Below are 15,451 nucleotides of genomic sequence, written 5' to 3'. Positions count from 1 at the left end.
ATGAATGTATGTGTGTGTGTGTGTGTGTAAATAGATACTTACATAATATCACTCTCTCCCATGTGTGAACTTGTCACTTGAACTTGTCTGTCTGTCAAACCTTAAAATAGAGTTGAAGGTACTCTCAAGCCCACTGTATCCAGTACACAGCTCTGGTTACAGTGGGCAAATACTGCTTAATATTGCCCATGTACAGTGTCCAACCGCTCACTTCCTCGCTACCAAGGAGCAGTGTCGGACCAGCCAGCTTTCAACAGGAAGAGTGATAGTGTCAGAACCAGCAGCCAACATGCCCAAAATCGCTGTGCCCGGTGAGTGTCCATTCACCACCTGAATCCATCACACAATGAAAAGATTTAGTTTTAACAAAACATATTACTATAAGAGTTGCTTGTCATCACATTAAATGAGCATAATCACTTAACTGATGTGTCTGAAAAGTTTTTTGAAGAACAGAATATGTTGCATAAGATCTGTACGACACCTTGGTCTCCGTCAGAAACTGTAATCTAGGACTGGGAGTGTCCGAGTAGTTATTTCTGCCGATCAACTCTTACAGAAGCTTGTACAAAAAGTACACTAGGCAAGGTTAGGTATTCCAAAAACTATTTTTGGAGAGCATCTTGGGGCCTTTAATTCAAAGACAATAGCAACTGTAACCCTTTTGAGTTCTTCAACTGTGTCCCCTGATGTTTTATTAAATAGCAGCTGATTGAAAACAGGTGTGAGGTTTTCAAGCCTGTTCTATTACTTCATTAACACCTGTGATTAGGTTAAGTCTGTTTAGACTGGAGTGCAATTTGTATCATATTTGTATGCATTCATGCATGAGTTCACACTGATGCTTTTTGCAGCTGTGGCAATGTGGAAGATTGTTAGGTCTGATTAAGCGATGTTTCTGACTTATTAGTTACAGTACATAGGCGTGCCTGAAAATGCAAGAGATTCTTTTGCTAGTCAGCGCGTTCTAGTGACTCAAATGTCATGGTGGTGCTTGACATGCCATAAGTCACTCAAAGTTTATTTTTACATCATAAATGTTTGTCCACGGTGTTCTCAAGCCCTAGTGTGTGCAGCTGTGGTCATTTGTTTACATGCTCAGTGCAGAATTTGCAAAATGTTAAAAGGGTCATGGGATGCCCATTTTCCACAAGTTAATAGGATTCTTTAAAGTCTCGATGAAAAGACTATAGCATAGTTTGGTTAAAAATTCTCAGTGGTAGTGTAAAAAAATAACAAAAATGACTAATTTCAGAGCAAGCTGTTTTTGTAGCATTTTCCTTTAAATGTTAATGAGCTCTGCTGACCCCGCCCCTCTCTGCTCTCTGAGGGACTGTTTACTTTAGCTGCATTCATCATGAAACTTGCTAATTGGCACATTATTAGGAAAGGCCATTTGCAAAGATTCCTTAAAAAAGCCTTATACTCACTTTTTTCTGTAGGTGAAGCTGGACCACGAATGATTCTTGTGAACATAGACGCATTTAGGTAGATCGGGGTGCATTCCCTTCACAAACAAACGTAATCCACTGCGTATTCATCGGCTGAAATGTCGTAAGTAATTACAACTGCTATGTTCATTATAACATTCAACAACAGAACACCTCAATCGCTTAGGAGTCATTCTCTACATCTGCTCCAGCAGTGAAACAATGGTGGACTGATGAAGGCTCACTCAAGGTGGGTCTAAAGTAAGATGACAGTCAGTGCTGGAACGCTACTGTCACTCAAACTATTGTGGGAGTGGCCTGTCTGTGTGACGTCACAAAGACAGACATCTGAGATCGGGTCAAAAAAAATAAATTGGTGTAACACTTATCATAATAGGGTGGTTGTTTACACACACAGCCAACACACATTTCAGTTCATACGACTTGTAAAAGTGCATGTAGCATCCTATGACCCCTTTAATAGTTTTAACAAAATAAGAAGAATCGTGAAAATGACAAAAACAGTAGACAAATAACTATTCTAAACCTAAAAAACACAATATTAAGAAGCAAGCATATGTACAATTTTGAAAATTATAATTTATGTAAATTCAAATAGATTATTTAGGCATAATGAACATAAAAAAATAAAATAAATTAATGATCAGCACTTATGTTAAAACCATTAACATTTTGCAGATTCTGTAAGGTGTGTGTAAACTTCATGACCACAGCTGTATTCTGTTCTTCTTTCAGACTTGCATTGCTAGACATGCTGCTTTTCATGTGTAGGCTAAGAATAATCTAAATTTAAATTTACTAGCTGTGATTGGATATCAGTCACTGATATCACCAGGTTTAAAAATAGAAAGAAGGTAAGGCCACATGAGCTTAGGCCGCTTTAATCATCTGATTAATGTTTTCACACCCGTGTAAAAGACCCTTGAGTACTGATACTGGTAAACGTGTAATTTATTAGTTGTTAATACATTTATCTCTGCCTAATTAAGCTGGACAGGAGAAAGTAAGTCATCTGTTGGTTGATGATGTGAGTTTAGGGCGGGACCATCTGTTTAGGTGACCAATGGCAGATTGCGGCTGTGATTCTGTAACTGTTTCTCCTTTATAGTTTAGTGAACTGTGTAAACAACACTTCATTTGATGACTGTTTTAGTCCATTTGGGTTGTCAGTGACTAAATTTTAATTTGCCCCTCTCTACATGAATCCTTTACCATGTCTGATGGGTACATGTTGTTAAACCCAGCAGAGGAGAAGCGTAAGTATTGGGAAGAATCGTAGGCAGATGATTGTTTGTGTGTTTGGAAAGGGCATGAACTGGTAGATATGGGAATCTCAGTACCCGTCCCATACTGGCGTATCCAATAGATTGGCCATGAAACTCCAGGTGGATACACTGAGTGTGATTTTTTTAAGAACGTTTTAGAGTAGAGGAATGTGGACTAGGGGACGTTGAATATTATTTAGGATAAACAAATTGTTTAGTTGTCACAATGCATGTCATTTACCAATAGCTGTAATTTACTCACCCTCAAGTTGTTCCAAAATATATTTTGAACATATAAGATGGTATTTTGAGGAATGCTGAAAAAATACTATGGAAGTCCAAAAATATTGTTAGGGGAAAGAAATGTATACAGGTTTGGAACAACATGAGGGTGAGAAATGATGACACCATTCTCATTTCTGGGTGAACTATACATTTAAGGGTGGATTGTTATTCGGGCCTCTAGCTGAACTTTAGGGTGCGTCTCATTTATCTCCCTCAGGGTGTAGATCAGTATAATGTCTGAACTCTAAACAAATTTAGGCACTGGTGAGACACACCAGGACACTGATTGATAGGAAGCTAAATGAGACGCGCCCTTAGTTTTCAAATTTGTGATGTCATTTCCTGTTATTTGTTCAATTGTGACAAAAGAGGGACCCACAGGACCAAAACCCACCCATGACTTTGATTTGACCTGTAAAAAAAGAAAAGAAAAGAAGTATGATCATTGGAAGTGAACACTAACATAAGTTTGCCTCTGTGTGAGTTAACAGTAATAAACAGAGAAATGTCAAGCCTTGTTTGAGTACTTTTGAGAATGTTGACAATCTTGTGAAAGTGTCACAGTGACGAGCATGACTTGATGAGATTTTTGTACTTTCTACTTTACCTTTATCAGTCATTGCAATTTCTTTTCTATATACAACCTTATTAATTTATTGTAAAATTCATGACTCATGCTTTATAGGTTGCATGCAATACAGAGAGATCTGATTTAATATTACAGAATTTTTTGTTATTAATGTGACGTGTGATCCCTGAAATGTGAATAAAATGACAGTTCCAAAGTGTTGTTTACTAATTCAGTCTAACCTATAACCTCCTTTTCTTTTCAATGTTTTGGATCTTTCTTGCCCACTCTTTGGAAATGCATAATCAGAAGGGAGTAAGTATAAAGGAAACCGTCGGAGACCAACATGTCAAAACTGCTTCAAATGTCCATCTGTATATTTTTACATTTGTTTGTTTTAGTAGAAAATATACAATGGGGTGCGAAAATCTAAGCCAAAAAATGTTATGGCATAAAACAATTGAAAATATTTAATCATTTGTTTTAGGTAACTAATGAAGTACGTGCATTTGTAACATTGATCTTAACTCTTCTGTACAGGTTTTCATGCTTGAATTCTGCTGTAGTCTATACACTGACATACTGAATACCAAGAAAGACATTGAAATTATGAAAACAAGTAGTGCAAGTAGAAACATTTTGCACCCCACTGTATTTCATAAGCAAACAAATGCAAAAGTTGTGTATTTCTGTGCATGTTTAATATGATTCTTAAAAAGCTTTTTTTAAGAGGTAGGCCTCATAGTTACTTATCTGTTCGTTTCTCAGTTATGATTTGGGTTGTGCTGTTGTTAGTTCGTGATGTGTGTCTTGGCTTAATGAATTTGTCATGGTTTTGTTCATCTTTGCATGGGAGATTGTTCCATCTCTGTTAGCGGTCACAGTGACTCAGTAGTTGAATCATTCTGAAAAAGTGTCTTTGTTTTGCCAAAACCAGGCTCTGATTAAAAAGTTCAACATTAGAACGAGTCTCAAAAATGTCTAAAGCATAATCATTCAGATGCTTAATACAAGTACAAGTTTTTTGTCACTTATCTTGTCTTTATAGTTTTTAGAGTATAACATTTTATTTTAAACTTAAATAATGTTTAAAATTTGGTCTCACTTAATGCATTTTAACTGCTCTTGGGCCTTTTAGAACTCAGTCATCTCCTCTTGCTCCGCTTTGGTTTGCCTCCATCTCCTTAAATAATGAATTCGTACTAAAACCAATGTGGTGCATGCTTTTTTTTGGTCATCAGAGACGGATGATCGCACACGTGCGATTGCAGAGCGTGTGTTTGCTTCGGAGACCAAAGATGATGATGTCCGTGACGAGATATCCCTGTTTGATGTGCCTGATGACTGTCCTATCCTCAACCAAGAGATGGCCCAACATGTTACTGAGGATGATAATGAGGAGAAGCGGTCAGTGTACAAGTCATACAATTTCAATTAAATAACTGCTTTTTAATTAATGGGTTAGTGCACCCAAAAAGGAAAATTCTGTCATTAATTATTCACCTAGACTTTCATTCATCTTCAGAACACAAATTAATATATTTTTGATGAAATATGGTGGCGGAGACTGACCCAGAAGAGAAGAAGTCATTGAATAAAGTAATTATTTTTGCTTTCTTTGTGTACAAAAAGTATTCTCGGAGCTTCGTAACATTAGTTCACCACTGATGTCACATGGACTATTTTAATGATGTCCTTACTACCTTTCAATAATTAATAAACAATACTTACCTAATTTACCTAAAGGGATAGTTAACTCAAAAATGAAAATTCGGTCATTAATTAATCTCCCTTGTGTCGTTCCAAACCTGCAAAGCCCAAAACACACGGCACGATTTTAGCAATCCTATATAATAAGTGTTTATAATCTGACTGTTTTCCATTGCTTCGGGTGTACGGCGGAGGAGTAACCCAGTACCTTTGTGATTCTTCATAGACATAAACAGAGAGAAGTAGCTCCAGCTACAATGTTCTTCCGCAAGACGCAAGCAGTTCTGTTTATTAACCGCTAGAGCATCAAAAGTTACCGACTGCAGCTTTAATGTTTCTATATTTTGACATTTTTTTATTCCATATTTTTCTAAAAAAATGTTTTTAATTTAGAAATTTGGCTCGTGTTAGCCAAATTGCCTTTTACTGTGCAATTCTTTTTTTCTTTAAATAGCCGTCAACAATAATGATGGTACAAGTACTTACCATCTGATACTGATCTGACAGCCATCTACTGTCAGGCCTCAGGCAAATGCTACTTTTGTTAGCTTATTTTTACTTGTTTTGAGGTTATTAAAACTTTGTTTGAAAACGAATTATTTCTTAAACTTTTTTTTCTGAATACAATTATTTTGTATTTGATTTTGCATATTTTTTTGCATATATATACTTCATCTGTGAAAAAGGTCCACCCAAACCTAATCTTTAACCAATCCCTACACAGTAAGAAGTATCTCAGTCGCACTCAGACTGTGCTAGAAGATAAACCAACCTACTTGGAGGTCCCTCACTTCCAGAGAGTGTCCATCACTGGCGACTACGCTGCTGGGGTACGTTCCAAAATATACATTCCAGGAACTGACTGGAACATGAACATGAGTTTTGATTTGTACACTGCCCTTTGTACACAGCCAGCTGAAATAGATCAGCTTGGGGGGGGGTCTCCGTCTTAGCAGGTGAAGCCCATCCTTGGATGTGGTTTCTGATATCTATATCTGACATTTAGGAGGGGGATTTAAGAGAGTTCAGGAATTCGCTTTTCACATGTAGTCATAAATTCTTGCCTACTCTCTTCTAAGATTCAATCTCATCCACCCTGGCATGACATCAAGGACATTGTGACATTTAAATATAGTGTCACCCAGTCAGTGCACTCTATTACTCAATATACATTTGCATTTGTCAACACATCACATTTCCAATCATAGATATTGGCATTTGAAAGATGACAATCAGCATCGGAGTTGCACAGAATCACGTCCTTCCAAACTGTTCTGCAGGTGACCATGGATGACTTTGAGCTGGCTTGTAAGGGTCTGTACCGTGCCCTGACCATCAGAGAGAAGTACATGAAGTTGGCTTTCCAGAGATTCCCCGACACTCCCTCTCAGTTCTTACGCAAGATTGAAGGAGAGCAGTGGAAAGCCGAAGACCGAGTGCACCCTGGTAATAACAGAAACAGAATTCCATGATAAAAACTAAGATTTAAAGGGATAGTTCACACAAAAATGAAAATGCTGTCATTAATTACATACCCTTAAGACCTTCATAGACAGCAATACAACTGGAATGTTCCCAGACACAGAAAGGTGACATCAGGGGTTCATCCCTAATTTGACGAGGCTACGAGAATACTTTTTGAGTGCAAAAAAACTAAAATAATGACTTTGGGACACAAATTAAGATATTATCTTTATAAGAGAAAATATTGTTAAATAAAGTTGTTATTTTAGTTTTTTTGCACTCAAAAAGTATTCTCTTAGCCTCGTCAAATTAGGGATGAACCCCTGATGTCACCTTACTGTGTCTGGGAACATTTCAGTTGCACTGCTGTCTATGAAGGATCAGAAAGCGCTCAGATTTAATCAAAAATATCTTAATTTGTGTTCCAAAGATGAATGAAGGTCTTACCGCTTTGGAACGACATGAGGGTGAGTAATTAATGGCAGAATTTTGGAGTGAACTATCCCTTTAACATAGCTGCCTTAATATTTGTACTTCTTTTTTTATTCTTTCATTGTAAAAATAAAAAATGATTGTGTTTGTTGAATTTAGTGAAATATAACACAACTGTTGTGTTGCAGTCTTCACCTCTCCTCCTAAGTCTGGTGAGGATCCCTTCTGCACGAAAGACTTCCCTCCTAACCTCGGCTACGTCGCTCGCATGAAGGATGGAGTTATCTATGTGTACAAAGATGCGGCATCTGCTGATAAACACCAGCCTCTGAACAACCCCGGTCCAGATCTTGTCACCTTCTTAGACGACATGAACTTCCTCATCGCCTTGATTGCTCAGGGCCCAACGTGAGTTCACGAAAGCACTGCAGATCTATGTTCTATAGTCTCTCTTTTCCATTGCATGTCACTATCCAAGTTTTTGGAGAAAAAAATGTATACAGTTAAGAAGTGAATGTTACAGTACATTCCGTATTTTCCGGACTATAAGTCGCACTTTTTTTTCATTGTTTGGCTGGTCCTGCGACTTCTAGTCAGGTGCGACTTATTTATCAAAATTAATTTGATATGAACCAAGAGAAATGAACTAAGAGACATGAACCAAGAGAAAACATTACCGTCTCCAGCCGCCAGAGGGCGCTCTAATGCTGCTCAGTGCTCCTGTAGTCTACACTGAAGACATAGAGCGCCCTCTCGCGGCTGTAGATGGTAATGTTTTCTCTTGGTTCTTGGTTCTAAATAAATGCGACCTATAGTCCAGTGTGACTTATATATGTTTATTTTCCTCATCATGGCGTATTTTTGGACAGGTGCGACTTATAGTCTGAAAAATATGGTATTTAACATATTATATTATATTATATTCACTACCATTCAAAGGTTTGGAGTCGATAAGATTTTTCAATCTATTTGAAAGAAGTGTCTTATCTGCACTAAGGCTGCATTTATTTGATGAAAATGCTGTAAAAGCAGATATTAGTCTTCAGTGATCCTTCAGAAATCATTTTATATATATATATATATATATATATATATATATATATATATATATATATATATATATATATATATATATATATATATATATATATATAAATAATAATAATAATAATAATAATAATAATAATTATTATTATTTTTTTTTTTTTTTAGGTTTTTTTCTTGAATTGAAAGCTAAAAAGAATGGCATTTATTTGGCACAGAAAACTTTTGTGACATTATAAATGTCTCTATTGTCACTTTTGATCAATTTAATGCAATAACTAAATAATCTTTGAACGCTTACTGACCTCAGACTTGTGATATGTTTAATGTTGAATTTTAAGGCTATAGACAATAAAACAGCGTTAATGGATTCTTGTGTTTTGTTTCTCAGAAAGACATACACTCATCGTCGTCTGAAGTTCCTCATGTCAAAATTCAATGTGCATGAGATGCTGAATGAGATGGAGGAAATGAAAGAGCTGAAGAAAAATCCTCACAGAGACTTTTACAACTGCAGAAAGGTATGATTCCCAGTAGGTCATTTAGACTTAAATCATTTACAGACGACCACAAATGTTGACAATTCTGTTGTTGTTATTGTAGGTTGATACTCACATCCACGCTGCTGCCTGCATGAACCAGAAGCATCTCCTCCGCTTCATCAAGAAATCCTACCGCGTGGATGCGGATCGTGTGGTGCATGTTCTGAAGGGCAAGGAAATGACCATGAAGGAGCTTTTCGCATCTCTTAATCTGCACCCCTATGACCTGACTGTCGATTCTCTGGATGTGCATGCTGTAAGTAGCACACAACACCTCACACAGGTTCTTCAGGGCCTGCTTACCCAGATATGGGAGGAAAATATAGAGAGAATCACCACAGAAGTTCAGAACTTGAAAGAATCCTTATAGCACTATCCAGTGCTCATTATGCAGTTGTCAAGTGCTTTATTTTTAGGCCATCACATGGGTTACAAAATCCACTCTGTGTATCCTCAGCTGTTTTGACAGCATTCTTAGCGCTCCTAATTGCTTACAAGAACTGTTATTTGTGATGACTCCAAAGTTATTTCCAGTGATTTAATGCAGGGCAGACAAACCTTCCAGCGTTTTGATAAATTCAATGCCAAGTACAACCCTGTGGGTGCCAGTGAGCTGCGGGATCTTTATCTGAAGACTGAGAACCACATATCCGGAGAGTATTTTGCAACCATTATTAAGGTAAGACTTGGGTGAACCATGCACTTACTGTTTTATACTAACGGGAAACCAATCAAATCAACTGGAATCTCACAGGAAGTTGCTAGTGACCTGGAGGATGCCAGATATCAGTACGCAGAGCCTCGTCTGTCTATCTATGGCTGTAACCCTAATGAGTGGACTAAGCTTGCAAGCTGGTTTAACAAGCACAGAGTCTTTTCTCCTCACCTCAAGTGGATGATTCAAGTGCCCAGAATCTAGTAGGTGAACTTTTTCAACTCCTCACACTCAGTCATTATGGAAACTGTACTAACAGTTTGTCTCTTGTCCTTCTTTAGTGATATTTTCAGAGGCAGGAACTTTGTGCCACACTTTGGAAAGATGCTGGAAAACATCTTCCTCCCTGTTTTCCAGGCCACCATTGACCCAAACTCCAACCCAGAGCTCAGTGTCTTCCTGAAGCATGTGAGTGAATCTGGAAAATATGGTAATAGTAATACATGGGACAATATTTGTTCCATATAGACTACTGTTCAAAAGTTTGGGTCAGTAAGATTTTTTTTTAAACACTTTATTCGGCAAGGATGCATTAAATTGATCGAGAATGACAGGAAAGACATTTGTAATGTGATATATTCATCAAATTATTCATTTCTAAAATAGCACAACTGTTTTCAATGTTGATATAATAATAATAAATGTTTATTGAGCAACAAATCAGCATATTATAATAATTTCTATAGTATCATGTGACACTTAAAATTCAGCTTTGTCATCACAGGAATTAATCACATTTTAAAATATAATAAAATGTCACAATAATGGGGGAAAAATAATGGGGAAGTCGTGGCCTGATGGTTAGAGGGGTTGGACTCCCAATCGAAGGGTTGTGAGTTCTAGTCTCGGGCCAGATGGAATTGTGGGTGGGGGTAGTGCATGTACAGTTCTCACTTAGGTGCCCTTGAGCAAGGCATCGAACCCCCAACTGCTCCCCGGGCGCCGCAGCATAAATGGCTGCCCACTGCTCCGGGTGTGTGCTCACAGTGTGTGTGTGTGTGTGTTCACTGCTCTGTGTGTGTGTATTTCGGATGGGTTAAATGCAGAGCACAAATTCTGAGTATGGGTCACCATACTTGGCTGAATGTCACTTCACTTCACTTCAATATTACTGTAGCCTGTTATCTCCTTCATCTCTGCATTTTGTCTGTCTACAGGTGACTGCCTTTGACAGTGTTGATGATGAGTCCAAACACAGCGGTCACATGTTTTCCACAAAGAGCCCCAAACCTGAGGAGTGGGACGTCGTGAAGAGCCCATCATATTCTTACTGGATTTACTACATGTATGCAAACATTGCCCGACTCAACCAGCTGCGCAAGTGAGTATCTCGATAACACACAAAAAATGCAAGCAGCTTTGTAGACTGGATAATTGCTGTGCTTGCTACTATCATTACAGCCAATAATAGGGGTTTCCTTCCATCTCAAACCCCATTTAATAAACGTTGGTGTGTAATGCATCCCACACTGTTCCTCTCATTGACATGAATAAAACCACTTATTGCACAGCCTGCAGGGAGACTGGAGTCCGACATTTTAGCTAAGAATAATTATTTTGGACAATAAAATTGGCATTTATTTACATTTGTTAATGCTTTTGAAAAACCCACCAGAGATGCATTTATTGGATCAATATTGTAATTATTATTATAATACATATTAAAATGTAATTTATTCTAAATAAAATGTATAATTATTTAAAATAAAATGTATAATTTTTTCAGGTGATGCAAAGCTGAATTTTCTGTCTTCAGTGTCATGATCCTTCAGAAATCATGCTAATATGCTGATCAACAAACATTTCTTCTTATTATTATTAATGATGAAAACATTTGTGCAGCTTAATATTTTTGAGGAAAGTTTACTGTATATATATATATATGAGTGAATCTGGAAAATATGGTAATAGTAATACATGGGTTATATATATACATACATATTATCAGTGTATGTAGAGTTGTAGAGCACTACATTTTGCACAAGAATGCACCATTCACATTTACTTAAAAAAAAATGTACAAATCTAAAACGGAACATTGTGTCATGTACATTTCATATGGAATACTGTGTACACAAACAAATCAATTATTAAAACCAGTCCATAAGAGGTTATTATATAAGAAAAGTTGCACTAAGATGCAATTGACTATGTGCTGTGTGTTTGTGGCTTCCAGGGAGAGAGGTATGAACACATTCCAGTTCAGACCTCACTGTGGTGAAGCTGGAGCTGTCACTCACCTGCTGGCCTGTTTCATGACTGCAGACAACATCTCTCACGGTCTCAACCTCAAAAAGGTTAATGCACCATTTACATTTATATTTCATTTAGTCTTTTAGCAGATGCTTTTATCCAAAGCGACTTACAAATGAGGGCAATGGAAGCAATCAAAATCAGCAAAAGAGCAATGATACACAAGTGCTATAACAAGTCTCAGTTAGCTCGATGCAGTACACATAGCAAGGGCTTTTAAATTATATAATAAATAAAAAGAAAACAGATAGAATAGTAAAAGAATAAAGCAAGCTTGTGTTAGAGAAAATAGAATACAAAAAGATTAGAAAAGCTAGTTAATTTTAATTTTTTTAAGAAAACAAGCAGTAAATGAATATAGAGTGCAAGTCTTAAAGGGACAAAAGTTAAAGAATAGAATTAGAATAGAGTTTAGAGGGTCAAATAAAGACAGAAGATGGAAGTGATGTTTTAAGCCGATTCTTGTAGAGAATGAGCAAGAAAGCTGAGATGCAAGCAGCTATTGTCGGATCATCAGGATGGAATGAGAGGTAGAGTTGAGTGTCATCAGCATAGCAGTTGTATGAAAAGCCATGTTTCTGAATGACAGAACCTAGTGATACCATGTAGGCAGAGAAGATAAATGGTCCAAGAACTGAGCCCTGAGATCCAGCAAGATAAGTATTGAACATTTGCTGTCTTAGGGCTTCAACAACTGAGAGCAAGGCAGTCTCGGTTGAATTTCCACTTCTGAAACTTGACTGGTTGCTGTTGAGGAGGTTGTTCTGTGTGATAAAGGCATTTTACCCTAATTTATAAGATTTATTACATTTACCCTTACCAATACACTTTCTCTGTCTTCAAAATACACTCACAGTCTTCTCACGTTCCACAGAGCCCTGTCCTGCAGTATCTGTATTACCTAGCCCAGGTCCCCATTGCCATGTCCCCACTCAGCAATAACAGTCTGTTCCTTGAGTACAACAAGAATCCTCTGCTGGAGTTCCACAAGAAGGGACTGATGGTCTCTCTGTCCACTGATGACCCCATGCAGTTCCACTACACTAAGGTAAGGCTTCACCCATTTTCTTATGTACAAATGAGTTGCTTCTTCTCCCTCTTTTCCTTTGATATGATACCTGTGTACTTATTTGAATCCTGCAACACTAGGAGCCCCTTATGGAGGAATATGCCATTGCAGCCCAGGTGTTCAAGCTCAGCACCTGTGATATGTGTGAGATTGCCAGAAACAGTGTTCTCCAGAGTGGCCTGTCTGCTGAGGTGAGGGCACCTGACCAAACACATCACTAAAACACTATATATATATATATATATATATATATATATATATATATATATATATATATATATTAGAAATTCCATTTGGTAATGCTACTGGTGGTAAAAATGTATTTAATTCAGCTAAACAACCTCACGAGCAACCCTGTAATACATGATTTGTAAATCACAAATTATGTGTGTAAGTGTAATATTTATTTCTATATTTTCAGTTTTCATTTTAATTTTACTTAAAGCTCATTTGGATTAAAATCTTAATAAATAATATCACAATAACAACACAGATTACAATTTATGTATCTGAATTTAATCAGTTATTTTATTAATACTTTGTATGAGCCTTTATTTTTTTATATATTAGAGTTTTCATTGTAAGTTTCAGTAACTTGCAATTTTTATTCATTTTTTATTTTACATTTCTGTTTAGCTTTTAATTATTTATATCAGTTTATTTTTTTTGTAATTTTGCTACTTCAACTTAAACCCATTTTATTTAATTTAGTTGCCAAGGGAACATTTCAGTTTTTTTTTACTTTTTTTAAGTTTAGGTTTTTCAGTTCATAGTTATATATTTTTTATTTTATTTCATCTTTGTTTCTAAACTAAACCTTACTAAAACTATTTTGAGTATTTAGGAACTTAATGATTCCATATCTAATAATTAATCATTCTAACTTATTAATTTTGGGAGTTACACATCTTAAGAGGGTTAAGCATTGTTTTTGTGGACTTTCAGCACCATCATCTTCTGTATAGCTGCTTTCCAGCTGAGCCGCATCTTTCCAGCTGAGCCGTCATTTTTTGATCATATTATTATCTGTAACATGTCTGTGTCATACCCAAATTAAGAATTAATGAGCATTTCTACAGTAATATCAGAAACAGCAGAGAAAGAGCAAGAGTGTTTAACTCAGCAGCAACAAATCTCGGATTCTCTCATCTGTAGCGCTTATTTTGATCTTTAACATTACATCTTTCCTGTTCTTGAAACAAAATTAATGCTTTAGGTTGATTCAATATTACTCTTACTCTTAAACAATAAAGACACTCACTTATATTAAAAAAAGAAATTTAAGTTTTATTAACAAAAGCTACTTTTGGATCCATCCTCATATTGTCCGTTTTCTCGCATCACATGACCCCAGCCTCCAACCCGCATACCCCCCCACCCCGGGTTAACTACCCCCCCCAGCTTAAAATACCCTGCAGCTATGCACAATCTGTACTGTATAAAGTGTTATAGAAATAAAGGTGACTTGACATTGCAACGTTATCTTTTTTTCTTACACAAACAGGAAAAGATTCACTTCCTTGGTACCAACTACCTGAAGGATGGTCCCGAAGGTAATGACATCCGCAAAACCAACTTGGCTCAGATTCGCATGGCCTACCGCTACGAGACCCTGTGCTATGAGCTGAACCTCATTAGAGAGGGCGTGATGGCTGACTAAACATGAAAAGTGGATTGTTCTTCACTCTTCTTAAATGATGTCACTTCCATCGACATTTATATTATGTTCAATGTGAAGCCCATGAGATAACATCCATGAAACATAGCCTATATCTTAATGAGAATTGACACTCCAGAACATATTGAGTCTTCTTCTACACAGGAGTCCGATTCATCATTGGCTTGTGCATTGTGTCTTATATCTGATCTGTAAGTGAGGTTTACAGTTAACTAAGTTTACATCTACTTTGTGCCTTAATGTATCATGTTTTTGTGGTCGTACTTTGGAAAAAAGCCTGTTGCAGTTGACTCAATAAACAAAATCTATATTTAAAATGAGTGTTCTGTGTAATTAAAAAGTGTTTCTGATTTTTATTTTTAATGCAGAATTGAAAATTACGCCATTGTTTGCTATAACTTGCCATAATTTAAGTAACTTAAAAGATGTTAATGTTGTCCTTTTCATACAATGAGACTACCAAGCTTTAGAAAGAACACCCACTACTATTATATATATATATATATATATATATATATATATATATATATATATATATATATATATATATATATATATATATATATACACACACACACACACATCAAAACTATCAATAAAGTTAGTTTTCACTGTATTCCACCAAGTCTTCTAAAGTCATACAAGAAGTTTAAGCAGCTATATGAAATCTTCCCATCTGTATCTTTTGCAAGATATTCAGTAAATAATAATTATAAAGTAATTTGCGCCTCTGCTAATTAAAATGAATCGTGACACATACGATAAACATGTCATGGATACATGAGAACCAATGACATTTGCTATCATCGATGCCAAACACAGGCATGATGTGTCGTGCATCTTGAAAAATTTGCATTGTATAAAAGATAGTCAAAGAATATCATATAAAAGATTCTCAGACCTATTGTATGACTTTATACTTCATGTTGTACATAATATATAATAAATAACTTCTATAAATATGAATAGGCTAAT

General features: G+C 36.3%; 1 protein-coding gene across 1 annotated transcript; it reads left to right on the top strand.

Moving 5' to 3' along the window:
• Positions 1 to 103: 103 nt before the first annotated feature.
• ampd1 (adenosine monophosphate deaminase 1 (isoform M)) lies at positions 104 to 14,793 on the top strand. The gene is made up of 15 exons (XM_052563614.1): positions 104 to 311; positions 4,811 to 4,976; positions 6,004 to 6,109; positions 6,560 to 6,725; positions 7,364 to 7,583; positions 8,611 to 8,740; positions 8,823 to 9,017; positions 9,309 to 9,440; positions 9,516 to 9,679; positions 9,758 to 9,884; positions 10,634 to 10,797; positions 11,653 to 11,773; positions 12,604 to 12,777; positions 12,879 to 12,989; positions 14,303 to 14,793. Exons 1-15 carry the CDS (start codon positions 290 to 292, stop codon positions 14,456 to 14,458), a joined length of 2,154 nt encoding a protein of 717 aa, XP_052419574.1. The 5' UTR covers positions 104 to 289; the 3' UTR covers positions 14,459 to 14,793.
• Positions 14,794 to 15,451: the final 658 nt, after the last annotated feature.

Source organism: Carassius gibelio, chromosome B8, assembly GCF_023724105.1.
Source record: "Carassius gibelio isolate Cgi1373 ecotype wild population from Czech Republic chromosome B8, carGib1.2-hapl.c, whole genome shotgun sequence".
NCBI lineage: Eukaryota > Metazoa > Chordata > Actinopteri > Cypriniformes > Cyprinidae > Carassius > Carassius gibelio.
The sequence above is the reverse complement of the archived record's forward strand: the minus strand, read 5'-3'. Positions and strand labels throughout refer to the sequence as shown.

Coding starts and splice junctions, on each gene's coding strand:
- ampd1 (XM_052563614.1), top strand. CDS start 290: ATGCCCAAAATCGCTGTGCCCG. Junction 11,774..12,603: donor ACGGTCTCAACCTCAAAAAG/GTTAATGCACCA, acceptor CACGTTCCACAG/AGCCCTGTCCTGCAGTATCT. Junction 12,778..12,878: donor TGCAGTTCCACTACACTAAG/GTAAGGCTTCAC, acceptor CTGCAACACTAG/GAGCCCCTTATGGAGGAATA.